The following is an 18,643-nucleotide window of genomic DNA, read 5'->3' on the forward strand; positions in this document are numbered from 1 at the left end:
AGATTGAAAGAAGCGAGCGGAAGGAAGCGGCGGCCCAAAACCCCACCAAACCCTCCCGCCCCCTCCTTCTAAATGGGAAAAAAAGGATTTAGAATTTTCTACAAGTATTATCCAACAAAAAAAAAATATATATATATACAAGAAAATATATATGATAACATGGATGTAATGTATTTGGTAGACTAGTTTGTTTAAGGAACTATGTGGACTTTCGATTTTTGATACCCACAAAAATGCAGCAAGGATGGATGAGGAAAATGATAAAAAAAAATAATAACAAATAACAAAAAAAAAGGAAAAACCATTTAACAAAAAAGACATTAAAACAAAAAAAAAACAAACGCTTACTGATGTAAAACAAAGACTTAAAACTTAAAAAAAAAAATAACAAAGCTGGAATGGAAAGTTTAACATAAAAAAGACAATTTTTTTAATCAATGTTATTGGAAGAAAAAAATGGAAAAATGTAAGCAAAAGGAAATTCTTACTTCCCAAAAGGATACCCCCATTTTTCCCCCAAAAACCAAAAACAAAAATTGGACACAAAAAATTAACAAAAAAAAGATGCTATGTATTATGTATTTAAATGTTTCAATGAGAATTGCAACCAAAATTCTAACTGTTTGAATGGCTGCGTGTTTTTTTTTCCTGTTAATTTGTTACCAAAACCAAATTTAAAAAAAAAAACAAGTAAAAAATTACGAAAAAAAATAAAACCAAAAAAAGTTGGCTTGCACTTCTGCTGTGCTAAAAAATATACATTAAATATTATACAACAAACAACCAAAATAAAAATAACATTTAAATACATATATATACCTGTACATTATATACCATTAACTGTAATAATATATTTGTTGATATACACACTAAAAAAAATATAAATAAATAAAAAATGCAAAAAAAAAATGAATCAAAGTCCAGAAAACCGAAAAAAGAAGCGAATTATACACACAATTGCAATATCTGAATGTGTTTTATGTGTATTCCCATAAAATTTTTAAATAAAATTCACAATTCCATAGCAGTTAACCATTTAAAATAAAAATATATATTCAACAATTCCTCCAACAAAATATCCATATATATGTATTTGCAAAATATTTAAAATCACAATTAAATTACAGAATAAATTAAAAAAAAAAATATCCCAGAAAAAAAACAGAATTCTATAGAATTGAAATAGAAAAGTTGAATGAGAAGCCCTTCTAATACTTATTTCTTTTCATTTTTTCACCTAAAAAATTTTCCTTTTATTTGTAATTGTAATTTATTTTTAGCAGAATTTATTAAAAGAGAAAAACTAAGACGTAAACGGCAGCATTTTCAAAAGGGTTTCACTTAAAATGTTCAAAAAGGCATATATCAAAATTCAAGTCTAAACTGTACAACCGAATCGATCGATCAAATATCTGGGCAGGTCATACATTTTTAAGAGCAAGAAACTAAAACTAAAAAATGCCTAAACTTAAGAGAACTTAAATCTAACCAAAAACAAAATCTACAAAACAGTAACTAAATAATCGCTTTCAATGTGAAAACTGAAACAGATTTTTTTTGTTCAACAGAATATAAAATGTAAATCATAAAAATATTTTTAAAGAAAACCTAACAGTTGTTGGCTTTTTTTTGTTTTTTTTTTTTATAGTTAATTTATTGGCAAAAGGACTTTAAAAAAATAATTAAAGAAGAAAGAAAAGTATTTTTACTGTCAAAAAAATAAAAACCTATTGTTCGAACTGAATGTAAACATCTAATTAATATAAATGTATTTAAAGCAAAACCGATATTAAAAAAAAAAGAATCTGGGAAATATTTATATTTGTGCTGACCTTTGACCCATCGACCCTCTGACGAATTAACCCACCCAACCACCGGAAGTCACAGTGGTGCGATGCGGCAGTGGTTGGCACAAAAATCAAACATAAAACACAATCCGAGCAGAAATCCGTGACTCCTTTTGAGCTGATCTATCAGAGAACTTCAGAGAAAAAAAATTCAAAATCAATAAGAAATTTTGCAAAAAAAATAAATAATTGTGTTTATTGTCTCAAGAAATAAAATCAGAAACCAGAATACATGCTGAATAAAGCATTAAACATTAATGTTGTAATTGCCAGAAGCCAAGCAAAAAAAAAAAAGAAAGACATTAAAATATAAATTTAAAAAAGAAATAAATATGGATGATTTTTTAATTAGGGGTGGAGAAAAATAATTTAAATCGCAAAATTAAGCAATTGAGTTAGAAGAAGTGGACTTTTCACAGACCAGTTGGGAATTATAGAAGGAATTCTAGAATTCTAGGAGTGGTATACTATTATTTTGGGATTATTTTATAGACAAAAAGAAAATTATATTAACTATTAATTATGAACAAAAAAGAAATCTATACTCGGAAAATTTTGAGTTTTCAAAGTGTTTTTTTTTTCCCAAAACTGCTAAAATCATTAGGAATTATAGCAGAAATATTATATTTTCGAGGACAGTTTTTATAACAATTGTAGTATAACAGTTACCCAAAACGACAAGAACCAGTTAAGAATTATAGAGACAAATAAGATAGAATAAGAGCTCTATCTTCCACGATTTTAATATTATTATTTATAAATTTTTTTAATATTTTATATATGAGTAAAAATTGATTTAAAAAGTCAAAAAACTTGCCCAAAAAAACAAATAGTTTGACAGAACCAGTTGGAAATCATAAACAGACAAGACACAAGAAAGAAGAGCTTAACCTTTGTTTCGGTTTGTGGATTTATTGGTTTTTTGTTTGTTTGAATGTTTTTTTTATACAATATACAATATGCGCTTAAAAACTGAAAACGTAGACATACTCGGTAGCAAAGCTTAAACTTTAACACATAAATCAGTCGAAAACACATCGTTTCATGAATTGTTGCTTGTTGCCGCGTACATAATAAATAAAACATTTATAATAATCATTGTTATTTTTGTAGTTTCATTTCTCAAACTTCATCTTTACTTAAATTTTGGATGAAATGTATGTGTGTGTGTGTGTAGGTGTGTGGTTTTTTTTTTTTTAACTAAAAACAAAAAAAAAAATTGCAAACACAGCAAAATGCGACGACTTGACCTCCTTGACCTTTCTTCGTCACACTCACGCTCTCTATATACAAAAACTACAAATCATATATATTATTTTTAGGGCGAATATGTGTGGGGGAATCTCTCAACTATTTGTTAAATAAATTATTTAATTTTTAGTTGGTTTTATGAACGCACAGAAGAATTTTTCCATTTTGGTTTGGGTTTACATTTCTTGTTTTCTTTTTCTTTTCTTTTTCTTTCTTTGTGAAGAATCCTATATACAGGCTGGGATATATATCTGTTGCCAGAAGGAACATGTTCTATGAAATATATACAGAAATAAAAAAAAAAAAAAAATAGATAGCCTGGAAGATACAAATCTTTGTCGAATATATTGTACTGCTAGCTACGTAATATGCATGACTATAGTTTTCATTTTCATTTCAATTATTTGTTGTTTTTTTGTTGTGTATATAAAGTGTAAACTTTTGATTACAGTTACAGATACAAGATTACAAGATACAAGATACAAGATTACAAGTTATAAGATACAAGATTACATGATTACAAGATTACAAGTTAGAGGATTACATGATTACAAGTGGGAAGAGGGCTCAAACTATTGCACTTTTCATTCGGATATATATCGGATTTATATATAGTTCCTATATACGTCTATGTACAGTTATAAGGGGGGAGGGGGCGGGGAAGTTATAAGGATAAAGGACGAACACAGGTTAGCAGACCCACAAATGACTCGCAAAATGATTCGCAAATGAAGGCTAAGCACTTATGTCTACGTATAAGACTTTTGAACACTTTCGTTTGCTGTCATCAATCACATGACCACGGAGCTCCTCCTCCTCCGCCTCTGCCCCGGGGTGTTGTTGGTCCTGTTGGTCCTGGCCATGCCTCCGTTTCAGCCTCTGCCTCTGCCTCCGAGTATAAGCTGGTGAAGGATCCATTCGCCGAACACGCCCGACGTCCAGCCATCCGCCGTGGAAGACTTCCAGCCACCGTATTCGCCTGGCAACCACCGCTTAATGAAGTCGACGCTGCTGCTCCTTCATCCGGATCAGGATCACCATCACCATCCCCATCAGCATCGTCGTCAAAGCCGTACCAGCATCACATGACCATGATTTGCAGTGCCACTCATTGGTCTATCGTCCGGTAGATGCGTCTCTGTGGCTCGGGGGTATAGTGGATGCGAGTGCGGAAGTGCTGCGGTGAGCCCGGGACACTCTCCGAGCCGCGACGTGGCGGTGGCAGTGGTGGCGATGCCGAAACATACCTGAAAGTGAAAGAGACAGAGTAAGTAATACACAGTAGAGCAGTAGAGCAGTATATTCTCTTCAAGAAATGGTCTGGAATACCGACCTTCGGTGTAGAAGCGGCGAACCAGGTGGCTGTCCACTCAGCTCCAGCAGATTCTTCCTAAGCAACAGCGGCGATTGGCCGCGATTGTAGCGCGGCGGTGGATCCGGACTCCGATGCCTCCGATCCAGTCCGGCCAGGATGTGTGGGCTGGGCGGTGTGCTCATACTACCACCAGCACCACCCAGAGCAATCCCACGACGCAGGAAACTGCCACCGACCGATGCACTGCCCGGCAGGGGTTCTGTGGTGGGTGAGGTGCTCTGGCTGGTGTTGCTGCTGCTGCTCGCCGCCGACAAGGTGCGATAATAGTAGGACTTTGCCCCAGCACCGCCACTAACTCCACCGCCATTGTTAACTATAGTCCTGTAGGCTGGTGGCTGGGGCGGAGATTGGATCGTTTCGGGTTCGGGGATGCTGCAGCTATTGGCCGCCACCGGTGATGTGGCTGTGGAATTCAATTGGGTTTTAACATAAGTGGCAAACTGCCGCTTCATAACGCCGGCGAGTGTGTTGAACCAGCCTGCGTCCGGATGAGTGAGTGTCGAGTGATTCGAGTGATGAGTACATGGTACATGGTGGTGCAGTGATCATGTTGGTGTGATGGTGCATTTTAAAAACGAGCAGAGAAACGAGAACGAGAACGAGAACGAAACGAAAATAAAACTCAGATGTTAAAATGAGAAAATGAGAAAGAAAAGCACAGCTTCCAAGCAAATCAAAATCAAAGAGTGAGAAGCGGTGGAGATCTTGCAGAGGTTCTATAATTCAACTCACCAGCATCGTGCTGCTCCCGACTGCATCCGTCCAGGCTACTGTTGCTGGCCCCGCTGCTGGTCGTCGAACTCTGTCCCAATAGCTGGCGCCGGGCGTAGAGTTTACTCAACTTACTGGTCACCATCGAACCGGGCAGCTGCCCACCACCATACTCCGTCGGCTGTTGTTCGGGGGATCGGGGCAGGAGCGAGGAGGGACTTGTAGTTGCCGACGCAGTGGCGGAGTCAGTGGCACTGCCGCCAATGGGCAGTGGCTGGTATTGCAAGTGCTCGCCAGTGCCACCTGCTCCGAAGTGCCCGGCAGCCGCCTCGGGTGCAGCTCCTATTCCTGCTATTGAACCAGATCCTGATCCTGATCCTGATCCCTGTCCCAATCCCAATCTCATTCCGGTTGATGGCGAAACAGCTATTTGTGAGCAGTTAGACTGAGTGGAGGATTGGCTCGAGGTGGAGTGTGTGGAGGGCGGTGGCGCCACATAGTTGCTGTGAAACGGATTGGTGCTGGTCAGTGGTGGTTGCTGGCGCTGTTGCTGATACCGTTCGGCCGCCTCCTTTTCTCGCAACTGATTTTGTTGATGATAGAAGCGTTGCAGCACTAATGGAATAAATATTTTATATTTTAAGCTTCTATCTTTTTAAATTAAAGTACGTTATACCTATGGGACTTTGATTCCCTGGCTGCAATCTTAGAGGTTGCTGCTGTTGCTGCTGCTGCTGTTGGTCCGGTGTCAGTTGTTTCCGCTGCAGCGAGGGTGAGGGCGTGGTGAGACCCAGATTCGCATTAGTACTACTATCACAGCTGTCGTAAGTTTGGGAATTGTCCGCTGGCAGGCGCCAAGTGGGTGTTGTTGCTGTCACTGTTGCTGTTGCTGTTGCTGTTGCTGTTGCTGGTGTTGTTGCTGTTGTTGCAACAGTATTGTATGTTTGCTTGTTGTTGTGCGGCAGTGTTGTTGTTGTTGTTGTTGCTAATGTCGTTGCTACTGTATGATGTTTCTTTTGGCTAAAGGGCGATGTTGTTAGATTGCGGAGAATCGACTGACCTATAAAAATAATTAAAATTAAGGAATTAAATAAGAAAATATAAAAAAAAATATATATTTTTAAGAAAAAAGCTTTAATTAATAATTATAATTTGATAAAAGCATCATAAACCTCTCTTTATTGGGTTCTGAAATCAATATTTTATGAAACTAATAGTTTTGGTCCTTCGAGACACTTAACTATGAATGAATTAGATCTCCCAACTGTTATTAAAATATAAATATATAATTTATAATTAAAATATAATAAAAACCTTATACACCTCTCTGCAATGGTTTTTAAATCAATATTTTTTAACAAAGAAACATTTTTGGTCCTTCGAGACACTTAAACATGAATGAAGATGATCTCCCTTCAATCATGGCCCTTCAAACTATTATTAAAAAATAAATACTTAAAAAAAAAGCTTAAATTTATAATAAAAACTTGATATAAAAATAATAAACCTTCTCTGTTAAATTAATATTTTAACAAACTAACATTTTTGGTCCTTCGAGCCACTTAAACATGATAAAACTGATCTCCCAACCATAAAAACTTAACTTAACAACTGCCAACTTAACAAAAAACCTTTAATTTATAATTAAGATTTGATAAAAACCATATATGGTACAACTCCCTGTAATAATTTATATATTAATATTTTAAAAAACTATAATTTTGGTCCTTCGAGCCACTTAAACATAATCCCCCAACTAAACTAACTCCCAGCTCCCCACCCACCGATGCTGCTGAACATGGACTCCTTTTTGGGGCTCTCATCATTGTATTTGTAGTGCGAGTGATGATAAGACGATCCATTGCTCAGTTTCCGTTGCATAAACGGCGATTTCCGGTAGAGCTTGCTAAGATCGCCACCAGCTGGAGCACCGGATGGAGGTGACAAGGGACTGGCACTGTTGCTGCTGCCACTACCACTGCCACTTCGATTACCGCTGCTACTTCCATTGCCGCTAAAACAATTCACAGATCCAATACCAGGTCCTGATGCTGATCCCGATCCTGATCCTGATCCTGATCCTGCTCCTGTTGGCGCTGTTGCTGTTGCTGTTGTTTGAGGTAGTTGTGTGGCTGATTGCATGAAATACTGCGACTGCTGCTGGTAACTCGGTATCTGGGTTGGTTTTATTGTCTTTTGGGGACTCTGAGTCGCCCTGCCATATCCGGATGATCCCGAACCACCTCCAGCTGCTGTTGCCCTGCAAATAATATACATTTTAATTAATTTTTCTTATTCAAAATTCAAAAAATAAACCCTTAAATGAGAGCACACTCAAAAATGTACGCCAGCGGCAGTAAAAAAAAATATAGGATATTGGATATATTTTTTTTTGGGGAGGGGATTGGATATTTTCTTAAGGTAGTGCAGGAAGGGGCAATGGGATTCTGGGATAAGGTACATTTATGTACATTTAGATTGACAGCGAAACTTGGCAATATATATTTAAAACATTTAGATGAAGTTTCGGATGTTTTTCATGATTGTGGATGAAGTGTTGCGTGTTTGGTGGTGTGTTGTGTGTGTTTTGTGTGTTTTTTGTGTGTATTTACAATGTTTTATGTTTTAAGCGGCAGAAAAAAAGCACAGAAAAGTGAGAATCATTCTGGATCATTCATAATAGTTTCAGTTTCCCAACAATTGGTCCTTCGAGTTGGGAAATAATGCACAAAATTTGGTCCTTCGAGACAGATAAGCAGTATTTCTGTTTTTAAAGCACTCCTTTGCAAACATTTTTATAAAAACAAGGGTCAACTTAGGCTACTGATGACAATGAAACATAAAACAGAAAGTCCAGGAACTATTTAACATTTGGTCGAGACGAAACAAAATTGCATGATTTTTAGAAACTTTTCGACAGATTTTTTTTTTAAATTAGGATATTTAAAGGTTCTTCAGTTCAATTTTTTTAATTTTACTTTGTTTTTTAGTTTTCTAAAGAGAATTATAACAACTATTTTGGTCCTTCGAGCCAACTTCAAGCCATAATCTACAATAATCTAGAACTTCGAGCCATTTTTCAAGGAACTACAGGTCTTGTGACAATGAAACAAACAACAGAATGAAATCTTAAAATAATACAAACAAGAAGCACAAAAAAGCCAAAATTAACAAATAAACAGGGAATGAGAAATTACCTTTTTGGTGTGAGCATATCTAGATGGTTGATAAAAAATAGAAAGCATAAAAATAAAGCCCAAAACCAAACCAGAAAAACATGCAAATTATGAAAATTAATAAAAATATTAAATGAAAGGTTAGCTGAGCATGTGGCATGTGTGTTTACAGACATTATTCAACTGGTTACATATAACATGAAACATATAACATAAAAGTATAATTAGAATGCTAATAATAAGAATAATAATAGTCGTCGTACTTACTGAATTTTACATATAATTTTTGGGAGAAGATTTTTTTATTTTATTGTATTATTTGAGTAATTTATATATATATATTTTTGTAGGTATATATATTTAATTATATGTTTATAGTTTTGTATATAGAGTTGATTGTTTGCAAGATTTTTCATTTTGTTTCATTTCTTGTTTATTATATGAATGATTTTGTTTTTAAGTTTATGTTTGTTTATAGTTTTTCATGTTTTGGTTTTTCATTTTTTATTGTTTGTCTTCATCTCGTTTGCTTTTATATATTTTTTTTTGTATTTTTGTATTTTTTGTTAGATTATGTGTTTCATTAATTTTTTTTTTTTGCTTTTTTTTGTCATTATTGGTTTTAAGAAATGGTATTAGGAATTAGGTAACCTACAAAAAATGGTAATAAAAAAGATGAAAAAAGGAAAATAAAAACATCGCACACACACACACTCAAAATTAAAGGCAAAAAAAAAATATTGGATAATTAAAGATTTATTTAATTATTTTGAAATTGTTTTTTTGGTGGTTTATTTTACTTGAATAATAAGTAAGTAATAGTAATAATAGTAGGCAGGTAGTAGAAGGGACTTCTAGACAATAGACTTTATAGACGTATAGCTATAGACGGATAGCAGGACTTTACAGGACCAAAGATTAGCATGCACTTTCCAAAGGATACCATTTTTTATAATTAGTTTATAATTAAATTCCTTATACCTTATACTTTGGAAAGAGCATTCTTTACGTTTTTAATTCACAAAGTTCTAATCTAAATCTAGTTGGCATCTAATTGCTATTTTATTTAACTAATTTTTAAGGATATTAAATAAAAACAAAACAAGAATCATGCTAATAAGGTCAATTAAATAAATAAATAAATACAATTTCAATGTTTTAGTTTTTTTTATTCATTTTTTTTTTTATTAAATAAAATAATACCTTGCCGGAAAAGTAGAACAAATAATTTGTAAAAAATAAAAAATGGGAAGAAACAAGCAATTTATTTTTAGTAGCTAGCGTAGAACATGGAATCCTAATGATTAAAAAGATAATCTTTTTCTTTTTCTCATTATTTTTTATCTCCTACCTGTGTTTATTTTTTATTTTTTTAGATTTCGCGAAGCGTAGAAAGCGGATTACAAAAGAACGGAAGACGGAAAACGGAAATGGAAAAATGGTAAGCAGAAATAGAAAACGGAAACGGAAACAAAAACTCAAAACTCAAAAAGGAAAAAAGGAGAAATATAAAAAGAAGATCCACACACATCCATTAACTAGCTAGTGGACTGGTGGCTGAGGAGGAGAACGGAGAACGGAGAACAGGATCTGATCCAGGAAGAGAGAAGACTAGGAGGAGATGGGAGATGGATGAGCTCACCTCTTCAGCGCTGGATCAGCGCCGTTGCCGCGGACGCTCTGAAACCAATTGGGTACATCTACTTTGGCTGTTTCGTATATCCGGATAAAGGGCTGGGCCAGAAGCTCCGGATACTTGGGTCGCTCCTGGTGGTTCTTTGTGAGGCTGCAATATCATTACATTTAATTATTATCCTTTTTTTAAGGAACTATGACTAAGAGATAATCTCCATACCACTTGATTACAAAATCCTGAAACTCTTGACTAAAATTGAAGCCCTCTCCGCTGGGCAGACATGGTGGCTCCGAGTCTAGCACCTTGGTCAGCACCTCGAAGTCCGTATTGCAGCCCTCGTAGGGGGATCGCGCTGTGGCCAGTTCCACCAGCGTTATGCCCAGCGACCATACATCGGCCCGAATGTCGTACTTTGGTTTTTTAGGATCAATCCGCTCCGGCTACAAAAATTACACATTTTTTGGTATTTAATTGATAATTATATAATTATTATTTTGTAGAAACCCACCGCCATGTAAGCAGCACAGCCAGCAGAACGTGTATTAGCCTTGGAGTCCACCAGACGACCACTGATCCCGAAATCACAGAGCTTGATGTTCCCGCGCTCGTCGATCAGGATGTTTGAGGGCTTCACATCCCGATGGATGACACCGTGCTTGTCCTTCAGATACGACAGGGCATTAACCGTCTAGAAAAACAGGAAGTATATTTATTAATTAATTTATTTTTTAATCAATAATACCATTAACTAACCGCCACTGTAACCTTGCCCAGGATACGTTCGGGCACTGGCTTCTTGGTGAGCTTGAGCAGTTTGTCGAAGCACATGGACATCAGTTCCATGCAGATCCACACATCCGGATCTCGCACAAAACATCCCAAACACTTGACAATGTACTTGCAGTCGTGCGACTTCAGAACCACATCCAGATCCATTAGGATGCGTTTGTTCTCCTCGGCATTGCCGGTGCGTCGCATCTGTTTGACGGCAATGATGGTGTTGCTCGACTGGTGGAGCATCTTGACCACGTTGCCACTGGTCCCATTGCCCAGATCGCCCAGGTGCCGCAGATCGTTGATGTCCGTGGGGAATTGCCGGCCGTTGATGTTCAGCTTGCCCGTCTGGGCCATTATGATCTTCAGTTTCTTGTCCGTTTCCGTTTCCGAGGGATGCGATTGCGTCGGAAGCGGAAGTCGCATGATGCGCGGCCGGAAGGAGCCACCATCGACTGGAAAGAGAAAGAGGAGGGGGGTTTTTATTAATTAACACTATTTTTATTTAAGATTTAATATTAAGATTAGGGCTAATATTATATGGCATTATATCTTTTAAAAAAAAAACCCTAAAATTCAGTATTTTTTACAAAACAAAGTCATGAATCTTTTGAAGAATCTCTTTTAGTTAGATTCTTAGAAGAATTCAAGCAACTGTTTCTTCAAGAATGAGTGAGAAGTTAAGGAAGAAAGAGAAAAAACGCCAATCCTTTTCGAAAAAAACCTCAAAAATTCAATGTCTTCAAAACAAAGTCAAGAATCTCTTTCAAATAACTGTTTCTTCGAGAATGGAGAAGAATTAAATGATAAAGAGACAAAGAAAGAGATCATCATAGCATACTTTAAGGGGCACAAACTGAATCCTTTTCGAAAACATCTCCAAAATAACCTAAAAACTCAAGAATCTCTTATAAATAACTGTTTTTTTCAAGAATGGAGGCAGAAGAGAGAAAGAAAAATGCTTCATAGCATACTTTAAGGGGCATTAACCGAATCCTTTTCATAAAAAACTCCAAAATAACCTAAAAACTAATTTTTTTTTATTAAACGAAGAAAGTCAAGAATTTCTCATAAAGAGCTTCTTCTTCCAATTCGAATTCTTTAAAGAATTCAAGTAACTGTTTTTTTTTTTAGGAGAGAGAATGAGAGCAATTTTATTTGTATTTTTTTTTTTTATTAAAATCAACAATTAACGCAACAACAAAAACAAAAGAAAAAGCAAAAAAAAAAAAGTCATCAAAAATACAGTTATTTGTAAACATGCGAAAGTGGAGACACGTTGAAATGGCCAAATGATTGAAGAGCTCAGAGGAGGTGGGTGGTGGTGGGGCGTGGTGGGAGGTGTTGTTAAAAGTAATGCGAGACAGAAACACCGACAACAACACAACAACAACATAAACAATGCGAGCCAGCCGTATCGAAGACATTACTCCGGAAATGCCGAAAAATAACTCTCTCTCTCTCGCGTTGTGGGATGGCGGCCATAAGAGAGCGGCCATTGAAATGCGGAGAGGCGCGATGGAGGTGGAATGGCGGATGAAAAATCCAATACGAAAAATATGCGAACGAGACATAAACAAGAGAGGATAGAAGAGTGTGTGTGGGGGGGGGGGGGAGGATGTTGGGGGGTGGTTGAAGGTACAGTGGGCCAAAGGACCTTTAAGGGATAATTATAATATATTCAAATATAAAACAAAAAATAATGGAAGGTGAAAATTATTAGGATTACTTTCTGATTTATTTAATTATGTTTTATGTTAATACTTTTTTTTAATCTTTTATAATTAAGCTCTAATAAAAAACTGTGAACTCATAACATAATTAAACTCGAACCATTTTTAAACAATAAGGGCTTTGTTTTCAAATTCCCAGAAGGACTAATCTAATCAATTATGGGGCAGTGCCAAAAAAACTAAAATTTTCCACTCCCACTGTGCTGAAAAGAAGAAAAAACAAACAAAAAAGTGTAAAAAACAAGTTTGATTTGCTTTTGGGTTTTCGCACTTGTCTTATCTATGCAATCGGAAAAGCAACAAACACTTGAATGACAATAATATTACAAAAAAAGACTAAAATAATATAAACTATATATAGAGAGGGGTATTTTAAGAAATTTTAGTTTTAGGCTTAAAAATAAATATTTTTGTTGGAAAGTTAAGAGATATTCTTATCAGAAGACAACAAAATGAATAAATAGTTATAATATTTATTAAAACCTAGTTATAATATTTATTACAATATTAAAAACTAAAAAAAAACACTATATTTAATTTCCATTAAAAATCAAAAATAAACAATCTCAAACTTAAATTAGCGTAACCCTTTAACATTAAAATTTCTTGGAGAAACTGTCTGATACCACCCACTGTTTATGAAGATCAAGTTTCTAACTCTTCCGTTGAAATAATAAAGTCTCGAATTTTTTTGTTTTTTTTTTGGACCATAGGATCAAAATATCTGCATCAATCTTGATTGATAAGGGGTTTTCAGTTTTCGGGTTTTCAATTTCCCAGGAATGCCCTCTGTTCGGGGCTCAATTGTGATATTATTATTGGTTCGGACTTGCGTTATCAGAAAACGAATTTGGTATTTATAGAATTTGCAGGAATTACATGTTGTATCTGATGTTCGGAAAGGTGCCCTCTTATCTCTCAATATACGATTGGGTACTTTGAAGTTAAGTGCGAATAATACACCTGTTACTTCTTCTTTTTTTTTTTTATTGTCATAATGGTGTTTGAGGTTTCTGATTAACATTTTTTAGTTTTTTATGGTGATTAATTGCTTTTCTTTTTTTAATTGGAATAAATAAACCTTTTAATAAAGGTTTTAGGTTATAAACCTATTTATAACACCTTTTTTTTAAGTAATATTAGGCTTTTTATAAAGGTTTTAAATGGAAGAACCCCTATGGGAACCCGCTTTATAAAGAAATAATAAAGAGAGATGATATATTACAAAGATATAGGAGAGTAGAACCCATTATAACCCCCTTTATTTGAAAAAATATATATTTTTTAATTGAAATAAATTTATTTAAGGTTTTTTAATAGTAGAACCCCCTCTACAAGGTAAAGTATCCCCTTTATAAAGAAATCCCTATTGGAAAATCATATCTATTAGGAAAAAAGATAAATTATAAAGATACGGGGGAGTAGAGCTCTTATTAATAACCCTCTTTATAAGAAAAATATATAAAGAAAATTATTATAAAGTTTTTTAATAGTAGAACCCCCTTTATAAAGAAATTCTTATTGGGAAGTCTATAAAAAATCAAAAAATAGGACATATAAGGGAAGACATAACCCATTTTATAAAGAAATATTTTGTTTTTAATCGAAATATATCTTTTTATAAAGATATTTAATAGTAGAACCCCCTTTTAATATATAATTTTTAATATATAATATAATTGAATAGTAGAACCCCCTCTATAGGCTACCCCCTTTAAAAATCTATAAAAAAAAGGAATAAAGGATCGTAATTACCATTTAATGGCAGATTGGGCGTAGGCCTGGGACTCCTGGTCGTGGGCGGGACAAAGGAGCCGCTTAGCATCGCGGACGATCCTGATCTCGAGGCGGATCCTGAGGAGGCGGAGACGGAGGCTGGCGCTGTCTGAGGAACTGGAGGAGCTGGCCGGTGGACTATGCTAATACCGCCACCGGTACCCATGCCGATGCCCGGTGGGGATGTGACGGATGCGGATGCGGATGAGGCGGCTGACGGCGGTGCATGGCGGCTGTGGGCGGCGACAACGGAGGAGGAGGAGGAGGAGGAGGTGGTGGTGGTGGTGGAGGAGCTGCCGCGCGAATTAGAGAGCACTATTTGGTCGTGGGACTCGTTCTGGGCCTGGAGCGCCGCTTCCAACGATTGCAGGCGACTGCCGATGGTCTCGAACTCGATGGTGGACATGGTACGTAGTCCTTATAATCCCCGCAGTCCTTATAATCCCTTGTCCCCCACTATTTTCCTCTCTCTCTCTCTCTCTCTCTCGCTGTTGTGTTTGTTTGGTGGGGAGGTGGGGGGGAGAGCGGCGCACTTCTTCGATTTTTCACACACACACACTCACACGGGGGAGGGTGGGTGCATGTGTGTGTGTGTTGTTGTTGTTTTTGCTGCTTCTGTTGCTTTTTTTTACTTATTTTTCTTCCTATTTTCCGTTTTATTATTGTATTATTTTTAATTTCCTTTTTTTTGTTTTTTTTTGTGAACTTTCCCACTTGCACAAATAACGGATCGCTGGATATTTTACTTTGTTTTTGTTGCTGTTTCTGTTGCCTTGTTGTTTTTGTTGCGTTTTTGGTCACAAAAACAAAATCGAAAAAGGAAAACAGAGAGAGACAGAAACGCACCAACACACACACACACACACACACGCAGAAACACACGGGCGCTCGCTCTCTCTCACTCTGGCCCACACAAGAGGGCTCCCCACCACACAGCACTCGCACAGAGACTGTGTGTGGATTCTTTTTTTTCTTTTTGTTTAATTATATATTTTTTTTATTTTTATTTTTATTTCTTTTTAGGATTTTTGCTTGGCACAGGAAAATGGATATTCTCCGGCTGCGGCGTTACGATCGTTTGATGGCCGCCAATGGCACTCTGGGCACTTGCACAATTCAGGCACTCGGCTTGGCACGATTTGTGGCCGCGATATCGCGAATCGCGCATACAATTCATATAATCGAGCGACAAGCAGGCCAATAGTTGAGTTACGCTTCTGCTGCGGATCGCTGCTTGGCTCAGGCACTTTTATTATTTTCCCTTTTCCTTTCGCTTCGTGTGTCGATTTTACGTGCTAACAGTGTTGCACAGCTCTAAATATGTTTGGCAGGGCTGCATTGCATGTTTTTTTCCGCCAGGATTTAATGCTATCACTAGTTGGTCACACTGTTATCTCTAGTTTTTATACGAACCGGTATGGAAATGTCCCTAACGCATCACTGTCAACTAGAGATGCGAGTTCTTTCGTAAGGATGCCAGACTGGCTAGGTTAGTGTTGGTTAAGCACGAAACTATCGCAAGAACGACAAAATAGCAATCTGGCAACCCTGGCGCCACTGCATTGTTTTTGACGAGGAAACTTCTTGACTTTGCGGCGGAAAAGCGTGGAAAAGCGTAGGAAAAACGATCGCACCACCGCAGCCAGCGATCAAAAGGCAAACAACAAGTGTGCCCGTGTGCGTGTGGCCAAGCTTAATAGCCGGCCGGCAATATTTGGTTAATAAATTTAGCGCCCGAACACGATCCCCCCATTCGTGCCGTTGACCAAATGTGGTAAAAATAGCCGAATAAAGCCACCAAAAGTTGTTGTCGCCGAAATTCAGCTGGCAATTTAGCAAAAGCATCCGCAACCGAATCAATAAATCATCGAACATCCCACTTATCGGGTGTATATCCTAGCCTAGAGAGTAGTTTTACGAAAAAAAAAAAACACCGCCACCGCTACCGCTACCGCCGCCATGTCGAAACGTCCGCGACCCATGCCCATTTCCATTTCCAAAGAGCCGGAACAAACCATGTAATTACAAATATATATTACCAATAAGATGAGCAAGAAAAAAAAAACCGCCAAAATAGTTAATAGAATATATAATAATCATAACCTTGATTAATTTCAGTGTACCGCCGCGTAATCTGGATTCCCGGGCAACCATTCAAATTGGCGAACAAACCTTCGACATTGAGGCCGACAGCCTGGAGAAGATCTGCGATTTGGGCCGTGGCGCCTATGGGATCGTTGAGAAGATGCGACATCGCCAAACCGACACAGTTCTGGCCGTCAAGCGCATCCCCATGACCGTGAATATACGGGAACAGCATCGCCTCGTCATGGACCTGGACATATCGATGCGTTCCAGCGACTGCCCCTATACGGTTCATTTCTATGGTGCCATGTACAGGGAGGGCGATGTCTGGATCTGTATGGAGGTGATGGACACCAGCCTGGACAAGTTCTATCCGAAGGTCTTCCTCCACGACCTGTGCATGGAGGAGAGTGTGCTGGGCAAGGTCAGTGAGGGCGGTACCATATATATATATATATATATATATATATATATAATCTTGTTTCCGATTAGCATTTCCAAAGGGGGGCCCCAACTAACTGACTCTCTAAAATGTTAAAAAATATATATTTTTTGTATGATTGGCTTTCTCATTCTAATTTGTAATTATAATTTATTTATTATCCTTTTATTTACTGCAACAGATTGCCATGAGCGTGGTGAGTGCCCTGCATTATCTGCATGCCCACTTGCGGGTCATCCATCGGGATGTGAAGCCCTCCAACATATTGATTAATCGCGCCGGCCAGGTCAAGATCTGTGACTTTGGCATCTCAGGTGATTCTTCCATCCAAACCATCTTATTGGTTTATTGAAATGTCTTCCAATTAGGCTACCTCGTGGACTCCATTGCCAAGACCATTGATGCTGGATGCAAGCCCTATATGGCACCGGAACGCATCGATCCCCAGGGTAATCCGGCGCAGTACGACATCCGCTCGGACGTTTGGTCCCTCGGCATAAGCATGATTGAAATGGCAACGGGCCGCTTCCCCTACGATAACTGGCGGACGCCCTTCGAGCAACTGCGTCAGGTAAGGCTTATACTTTCTCTTTATTATTTTAATTTAAATTAATTTTTTTATCCCTAGGTGGTTGAGGAGGATCCCCCACGCCTGCCGGCTGGCAAATTTTCACCAGAATTCGAGGACTTCATCGCCGTCAGCCTGCAGAAGGAGTACAAGGCGAGACCCAACTACGAGCAGCTGCTCAGGCACAGCTTTATTGTGGATCATCTGCAGCGGAACACGGACATTTCCGAGTTTGTATCCCGGATACTGGACGCGCCAGATGCGCCGGTGGCAGCGCAGTAGTAGGATTCGTTGCACGACCATTAGAATCCACTTCTCTCCACCGTGCCCCTGTAAATTGCCGCCGCCGTCTTCTTCTAAAAAAAAAAAACAAAAAACAACTAAAAAATGCATGCATTTCGTAGATGTGTGTGTCAGTGTGTGTATGTGTTTTTCGTCCTTGTCTCCTCGTAGAAAAGCAAAAAATGAAAATGAAATCCAAACCAGCAACAAAAAGCAAATCTTAAGCCTCTAAAACTGAAAAACTGAAAATGCATAATTATTAATTTAAGTAAAAAGCTAAAAAAAACTTGCAAAGCTATAAAAAATAATCAAGAGATTGAAGAGAAAACAAGAAAAAAGAAAAAGAAACCGAACCGTGCCTCCTAGCTGGCGATGCTGCTGTCTTGAAATCATAATAATTAAAAATATATAGCATAGAGATGGAAAGCAGAAGAATACAAAAATGAATGTAAAAACTTACTAAACTAAAAATTAAAAACAAACAAAAAATATACATATATATATATATACGATAAAATGTAAAACCTTTTGAAAACCAAAATAGCCGAACAGCCGAAAAAAAACAGAATGTGTAAACTGTAATTATAATTGTTTAACAAATATAAATTACATGAAATGGCTAATTATATTAGCATTTCTAATTGAAAAAAAAAAAAGAAAACCTTCAAAATAGTCAATTTCCAATGCCAGCTGAGGGAGAAACGTTCAATTTTTCGTAAAACTAATCAAAATCAATTATAGAAATATAAATATTTTAGGAATGTCATACTATTTAACTCGAAAAAAAAGGCTTCCAATAGAGAAATATCGAAATACTACAAGATTTAAATATTAATATATTATTCGTGCTGGCCGATATTTCAAAAGTGCAGTCACTGCATCCCATCCCCAATATATCGATATGTACTGGGCCACCCAAACCAGGGATGGGGAGCGATGGAGCCCTCCCCCTGGAATGCATTTTATTTTTTTTTTTTGACAAAGAAA

At 37.1% G+C, this 18,643-nt stretch overlaps 2 protein-coding genes across 5 annotated transcripts; one reads left to right on the plus strand and one right to left on the minus strand.

Annotated features, from left to right (window-relative positions):
- Positions 1 to 3,001: 3,001 nt before the first annotated feature.
- LOC6503566 (dual specificity mitogen-activated protein kinase kinase hemipterous) lies at positions 3,002 to 15,633 on the minus strand. 4 transcript variants are annotated; one of them, XM_044716717.1, is made up of 10 exons: positions 14,259 to 15,633; positions 10,750 to 11,225; positions 10,505 to 10,684; positions 10,216 to 10,436; positions 10,003 to 10,146; positions 6,969 to 7,444; positions 5,861 to 6,244; positions 5,206 to 5,799; positions 4,432 to 4,876; positions 3,002 to 4,345 (listed from the first exon to the last, which is right to left on the minus strand). In XM_044716717.1, the coding sequence occupies exons 1-10, from the start codon at positions 14,683 to 14,685 to the stop codon at positions 4,207 to 4,209; spliced, it is 3,486 nt and encodes a 1,161-aa protein (XP_044572652.1). In that variant the 5' UTR covers positions 14,686 to 15,633; the 3' UTR covers positions 3,002 to 4,206. The 4 variants fall into 4 exon arrangements, with proteins under 4 accessions (XP_044572652.1, XP_044572651.1, XP_044572653.1 ...); XM_044716716.1 differs by having other exon boundaries at positions 4,432 to 4,951; XM_044716718.1 differs by lacking the exons at positions 10,003 to 10,146; positions 10,216 to 10,436; positions 10,505 to 10,684; positions 10,750 to 11,225; positions 14,259 to 15,633 and adding an exon at positions 8,628 to 8,889 and having other exon boundaries at positions 4,432 to 4,951.
- Positions 15,634 to 15,792: 159 nt separating this feature from the next.
- Positions 15,793 to 18,205, plus strand: LOC6504087 (dual specificity mitogen-activated protein kinase kinase 6). The gene is made up of 5 exons (XM_001964112.4): positions 15,793 to 16,297; positions 16,398 to 16,788; positions 16,988 to 17,120; positions 17,175 to 17,377; positions 17,435 to 18,205. Exons 1-5 carry the CDS (start codon positions 16,239 to 16,241, stop codon positions 17,654 to 17,656), a joined length of 1,008 nt encoding a protein of 335 aa, XP_001964148.1. The 5' UTR covers positions 15,793 to 16,238; the 3' UTR covers positions 17,657 to 18,205.
- Positions 18,206 to 18,643: the final 438 nt, after the last annotated feature.

The sequence above is a fragment of the Drosophila ananassae genome, chromosome XL (assembly GCF_017639315.1).
Source record: "Drosophila ananassae strain 14024-0371.13 chromosome XL, ASM1763931v2, whole genome shotgun sequence".
NCBI classification, from domain to species: domain Eukaryota; kingdom Metazoa; phylum Arthropoda; class Insecta; order Diptera; family Drosophilidae; genus Drosophila; species Drosophila ananassae.